We start from the raw sequence: 6,666 nt of genomic DNA, 5'->3' as shown, positions 1-6,666 counted from the left end.
TATATATATATATATATCTAGCTCGGAATAAAACGATGGTTTTTTTTCTAGTCTCTTCTCATCTTTTTATCCTATCCCCTTCTTTATTTCGACATCTGTACAATGCGCAAATGAAAATGTTTTCACACATCATACACGCATACTTATTATTTCTTACTCTACACGTCATGCGACAAATATCAAATTATCCTTTCAAATCTAATTGATCGAGCGAGTACGGCGCAACCTCTTTATTCTGTGTTAAATCTTCGAACGGAACAAAGAGTCTGCCATAGCAGAGTTTACGCATATGTAATTCAAATGGTGAAATACGATGCCGATGTCCTTTTTACTTCTGATCTCATCCCTTATCTTAATTGGCAGTATATACGCTACGTTCAGATAGATTTCCAAGTCCATGGTATCAAGTATCCGCACGTTTTCACTTGTCAATAAGAGGTACATAATTGGGCGAAGAATTCGTCATTCGAGAAATCGCATTACTTCACTAATTACAAGTCTCTGCTAAGTATGGCTAAAATTACTAACGGATGTATCATGACACGCGTCGCATGATGAAGTAATAACTGTTGAATATAAGAAATGATGAAGCTTCGCCACGTTTTCTTTCCTACATCTCGCACATGTACATACATAATACGGAGGCCAATCTTTAGCTAATAGTAGTAATCTGAAGCTAGCGACAAAGCTAATAATATCGAGCTTTTCTCTCTTTTTTTTTCTTTTTTTTTTCCTTTTTCCTTCTGCAACAACGTGCTTCTCTCGTTATTAAATTTCGCGTCTGTTATCGGGTATCGTTGAGGAAATGAGAAGAAAAACAAGTCGAAAGTACCGAATCATTGGCAAATAGTAGGTGTAGCAACACGAGATGTAGAGTTTACTAGTGAAACCAATTGTTAAAACTTGGTAAGTAAACTCGACTGTGAAAACGTGCAAATTATATACCTCTCGAATGTCTGCTGTTCGCACCGTTAACGTTAGCACGATTTGTCAGTATGCAAATGTTGTATCTCGCATACTTGATGTAATTTTTCACGTTCAAAGATCCTGCGCATATCAACATCTCGTAACAAAACTCATTATCAACAAATCGCAGAATCGCATATCTCGCTAGCGTTTTACCCTGCAAACCGTACTCCAGTTTTGTTAGTTATCGCTTGCTTCATTCAAATCTAATTCGAAAGAGTCGTGTGATCGTCCTATCCTCTTTTCTCCGAGTTCTTCCTTAATGAATGGAATCGGACACGCAGTCGCGGGCAGAAAAATATGCCACATGCACTTCCATATACCTTATTCTCTTTCCCATAATTTCAGTAATCGTCTCGATTAAAAACAATGAATGGGGGGAGGGGGAGGGGGAGGGGAGGGGGGAGGGAGAAAGTCAGAGAAAGGGAAAGGGAGAAAGTATTCGCTCGCGCGCGTGATCAATCTTGTTTTTCCACCGAGTTGTTACTTGATATTACAATGTAACGCAAGCTATGTTGTATGTATGAGAAAATTAAAACTGCTGAATACGTCTGTAATTAAACGCGAGCGGCGTTTATATTTTCTGCATACATTGAGCACTACTCGATAAAATGCACGATCCAAAAGATCATTAAATCTTTCTCCGGTACGCATGCTAATCCGATAAAAGTCAACTCGTGGGAATTTTGCGAAATTGCATAATGATAAACTATCATTTTACAATTTTAAAACTTGATTAAAATAATCAAGAAGATTTTTACGGGACTCGATAATACAGGCCATAGGTCATTCAACGATCGACCTACATTTGAAATAACAAGTTACCTTCAAGATGGTCAACGCTCTCTCCAATCATTTAGAATCATTTATAGTACCATACGGGATATCATTGATTCGTGGCTGAAAATATATAATCGGCCTCTCTTTCCGTTGTAACCAGTAGTAAGTGTATGCAAGAGTTATATAATTTTAAACTGCTCATCAACGCAGAAAGTTGACGACTGATGCTTATTTATATCGATTAGCACATAATTTATATCGATTAGCGATCGATAAATCGAGAATGTGTAATTAAAGCGAGCGGTTCTTCGAGACAGTTCCAACAATTGACACGCCATCATGAAAGTAACTCAATTTTGAAAGTCTTATCCTACCTTTTCAGAATACTATCGCTGCTCTTCCTTTTCTTCCTTTAATTTATGCCGCAGCTACTGATTGTGCGGTAAAATGACGGGTATAGTCTGCTGCGCACCCGGAGGTGGCTGCGGTGGCAGGTATTGCATGTGTTGTGGTGGAATTGACGGTATATGAGATGGAATTATAGGGCACATAATCGGATAGCTTGGCGCGTGACCTTGCGGCGGAGGTTGCGGATAAGTAGGCTGTGGAGTACCAGGTGGATTATAAGCGCCCGGTGTATGTGGTTGATTCGGATTGGCTGGGGACGGCGTTTGGCTAGGTGGCTGCTGAGCTACATGAGGATGCGGATGAGTGTGCGGACCCATATATTGTATGCCGGGGGCTTGTGGCCCTTGCGAGTCATGGTGATGATGATACGGAGTGGCCATATGAGGTGGCGGCGGTGCCTGGACCATTCGTACCATTTGTTGATACGCCGGTTGTCCTGGATAAGGCACCTGGAATGGATGTATAGCTGGCGCTAATAACGGCTGTCCCGTTGCTGCGGCCACTTGCATCTGAGACGCTATATCTGGCGCACGATGTTGCATCATAGGTACTGTAACAATCGTACAATATATATATATATATATATTTATATATTTATTCTATTTTATGTGTGTGCGTGCGTGTATAATTATGCCAATCGGCAGAAGCAAAAGAGAAAAAAACTATAATTGATCTTAAAATAACTTGGAAGGAAGCGCAATTTCAAATTTGTTGAATGTAAGATTCGTACGCAAAAACAGATTGTTCAGAATAAAATTAACAAAATTAATTTTCAAATCTCTACTAGTATCGAAAAAAATGATAATTATACATTAATCTTCACGAACCATACAATTACTATATTCATACTATCACGAACGCACAAAGAAACTCGAGATACAAATGTATCGTGTAAGAATCATCCAAGGAATACTCACCCTTCCGGAACCTTGCCACTTGTTGAGTAGGTGGTTGACTAAAAGCTGTCGGCGTTACATATGCTGGCATAACAACGGTCGCGGGCATAGTCGCCCCTGTATACTGAGGAGTTTGCGGTGTATGCGGTCGACTAGGCGTCGGTGTGCTAGGTGAGCGCTACACATTGTAAAAATATAAATCATATTGTTTCCATTCCAGGGAACTTTTCTTGAAAAAGAAAGTATATCAAAAACTAGGAACATACTATAACATACGTTACATATACTATAATATTTCCCTAGTTTTTTTTGCGCGCGCGGGCACACACACACACACGCACACACGCGCGCGCGCGCACACACACACACGCGCGCGCGCGCGCACACACACACACACACAGAAAGAGAGAGAGAGAGAGAGAGGCTTAAGTCAACTTTTCACAACTAGTAATGTACATTACTTACCGGCGTGAATGGTTTGGCATTTGGATTGAATTCTTTAGCGTTCGGATTTAAAGTAGATTTCTTAAAAGCAGTAGTTATCTTATCAACCACGGGTTCTGATGGAGATTGTTGCACTGTCGAAGTATTTTGAGGCGTTTGAGTTGGTTGTGGTGGTGGAGGTGGTTGCTGTTGTTGTTGTTGTTGTTGCTGTTGTTGTTGCTGCTGCTGCTGCTGCTGCGGTGGTGGTGGTGGTGGTTGCTGTTGTTGTTGTTGCTGAGGCGGACTTGTAGATCTTACCATTGGACCAGGTGGAGGCTTACTGGTAACTGGTTCCTCTTGTACAGTTTGATGTTGCTGATGAGGACTGGTATGTTGTTGCGAAAGTGGTTGCTGCTGCGATTGCTGCTGTGGACTGGTATGTTGATGAGGACCTTGGTGATGCGGTTGATTTATCGAGGTAGCGGAATGCACATCTTGTTGATGCTGATGCTGTTTTCTGGATATTTGAGGGGTATCTGAAGATCCCTGCGATTCCGCTAATTTAAATTCTGCAGCAAATTGTCTCAGTTCCGAATGCTGTTCTTCTCTTCCACGTGGTGTTGGAACCTTAAAAAGTAAAATTTATAAGTTGCCTCATGAAAGAAAAAAGAATTTAAATGAAAATATACCGTACCTTTCTATGATCCGATTTATGTATAACTATTTGCCCTTCTATAGAGTTTTGTTGCGTCAATGATGTATGTTGCTGGTGCGTAGATTGTTGTTGTTGAGAAGATGCAACGTTTGATTGTGGAAATGGCGCTGGTGGCGCTTTATCAGCTTGATAAACTTGTCTACCAGGTCGCTCACGTTTTTCTGTATTTATTTTATTCGGAGGTGTCTGTTGTTGTGATGGGAAGCTTACTTGCGGCATCGAAGGAGTAACTTGAGATTGTGATTGATTCTGCTGGATTACTATATCGAGAAAACGAAAATATAAATCAAAACTTACATTACACGTTCGCTATGTAATGTAAGAAAGAGCCATTATTATTTATTATTTCACAGAAATATACACAAAGAACTGTAATCAATTGAAAATTGTTTCTGCATATACGCGATATATATTGCAGCGTTGTCAATGTGTTGATAATTTTGCAAAGTTAATTTAGTCAAAGCATTATCTGTTTAAGAACAGATTAAAAATAACGCATTCCGTCCGATTTTCATGTTTACAAGAAGATGCAAGCAATATCAAATAACATACTTTGCTGTGACTGCGTCGTCGGTGGAGGCACAAACGGCGGTGGTGGATTATTGTATGTGACAACCACTCCATTGGGCGGCATACTCATATTTAAGGATACCGGATGTTGTACCGAGGTATGAGCAGGCTGTACTCCAACCGACATGCTCGGTTGTGGGACATTCACCGTAACCGTGGACGGAGGGGGTTGACTGTAGACATTCTTATTACTTGTGGTTCCTGGCGAAGACGGAGGTTCGCTAGATCTCATCAATTTGCTAGTGTTACCATTTTTCTTTTTCAACGGCGGTGGAATATATTTTCCTTCGGTAGGTCTCGTCTAGAATCAGATAACTAATAAGATAAGTTTGATGGATAAAAAGACGAAATTCCGAGATATAATCTGAATCTTACCACAGCTGCAAATCTTTCTTCCTCATCGCCGTTTTCCAGTTCTAATCTAGCTTTATGATTCGGTTGAGATTCGATCTCATTTGCTATTTCAGCAGCTTTTTGTTCTTGTTCCTTGTAATCTTTTGTATCTTTACGTTGTAGTTGTAAAGTGTAACCGACCAAAGAAGGTTCAAATGTCGTTTGAACTCCGTATTCTTGTTCATTTTTACGAAACATTTCGTTGACGTCCCAACCATTCTAAAAAAAAAAAAGAAAAACCGTTTAGATAATTTCACACACAATTCGTTTAATAGTAATAATGAGTAGTGTCCTCTTAAAGTAATTATAATAAATATACGCGCTTACAGCAGCACCGTCCAATTCTAAATCGGCTCCGTTCATGGTAGTCGGCGGATCCCAGGGTTCGAGTTCCTTCTCGCCGATCAAACCATTAAACTTACTAATGGCTGTGTCCGTTTGAAAAGTATCTCTTATAGCATAATCTAAATCAACATCCTTGGCAGATATAGTAACAACGTCTTGTGGTTTAAAAATTAATTTCTCTACTACGCTATCTACGCAAATCTTTCCGGAACTCTCTACACGATGAGCTAATTCCAACACTACGTCAAATTGACTCGAAAACGTTCTAAACACGCCCTCATACACCGAGCCATTTTGAGTTTGAATCTGTAATAGAAAACAAAGAAAAAAATTTAACATTGAATCAAGCAGCAACATATTGTATGTACAAATTATTCTTTTGAATAATATTATATATCATAGTCGTCTGTCATCCACTACCTGTACGGTGTTGCCAACGTGGCTAGTAACCGCATGCATAAAATGAGCATTGTTATAAACTCCCTCCGCTGTGACATTCCTCTCTTGTGGTCCACGTGCTCGCGGAGATCTGGAAAAAGGCATGGATCGAAAAAAAAACGTTATTTTTTTCTTGTAGATAATCGTCATTATGTGTTGCTATGTTTTGGATATTATACCTGCTATTATGATCTTGACGAGGAAAGCCAAGTGATTGGCAGTACCTGTTATTATTCGTACGGTTCCTCTTCTTGTTCATTTTGCTTGATGGTTCTTGGCTAATCGTTGATGGATTTCTGCCGCCGGTTTGTTGGAGGCCCTCTTGTTTCCTAGTAGGGACCGGAATTTTGACTACTTTCCCGATGACTGCTTGACGTCGAAAATATCCGTTTTCTTGTCCGTGAACGTGGACGTGGACGGGGACGGGTACAGGTACGGGATGTACGAACGTCTTTATGCAACGTTACGTTCGTCGACTTGACTTGTTGCAGAGACGACTGACGCGACGAGATGAAAAAAAAGGAGGACGAGGGTGAAGATAAAAATAAAAATGAAGACAAAAATGAATACGAGGACGAGATAAAGGATAAGGAGAAGGAAGTGGAAAAAAAGGCAACTATCAACATTCACGAAGACTTTTAGGTTATATATTGAAATGAAACGAGCTCAAATGCAAACACTACAAAGTGGGCACCAAACTAACGCACGACGCGCAAGATGAACTCGTCAAAC

The 6,666-nt window shown here is 40.2% G+C and overlaps 1 protein-coding gene across 2 annotated transcripts in view; it reads right to left on the bottom strand.

The window, feature by feature from the left end:
- Window positions 1-31: 31 nt before the first annotated feature.
- Window positions 32-6,666, bottom strand: part of LOC108746682 (ataxin-2-like protein) — a 7,445-nt gene continuing 810 nt past the window's right edge. Inside the window, exons 2-10 of one of the 2 annotated variants that reach the window (XM_018483597.1) lie at window positions 6,114-6,431; window positions 5,917-6,025; window positions 5,479-5,802; window positions 5,134-5,370; window positions 4,741-5,059; window positions 4,168-4,448; window positions 3,516-4,100; window positions 3,072-3,228; window positions 32-2,704 (exon numbers count right to left, since the gene is read on the bottom strand). In XM_018483597.1, coding sequence (XP_018339099.1) covers window positions 2,175-2,704; window positions 3,072-3,228; window positions 3,516-4,100; window positions 4,168-4,448; window positions 4,741-5,059; window positions 5,134-5,370; window positions 5,479-5,802; window positions 5,917-6,025; window positions 6,114-6,193 — 2,622 coding nt within the window. In that variant the 5' untranslated portion in view covers window positions 6,194-6,431 and the 3' untranslated portion in view covers window positions 32-2,174. Of the gene's footprint in view, window positions 2,705-3,071; window positions 3,229-3,515; window positions 4,101-4,167; window positions 4,449-4,740; window positions 5,060-5,133; window positions 5,371-5,478; window positions 5,803-5,916; window positions 6,026-6,113; window positions 6,661-6,666 lie in introns of those variants that run through there. The other variant, XM_018483598.1, reaches the window with a different exon arrangement.

The sequence above is a fragment of the Trachymyrmex septentrionalis genome, unplaced genomic scaffold (genome assembly GCF_001594115.1).
Source record: "Trachymyrmex septentrionalis isolate Tsep2-gDNA-1 unplaced genomic scaffold, Tsep1.0 scaffold186, whole genome shotgun sequence".
NCBI lineage: Eukaryota > Metazoa > Arthropoda > Insecta > Hymenoptera > Formicidae > Trachymyrmex > Trachymyrmex septentrionalis.
The sequence above is the reverse complement of the archived record's forward strand: the minus strand, read 5'-3'. Positions and strand labels throughout refer to the sequence as shown.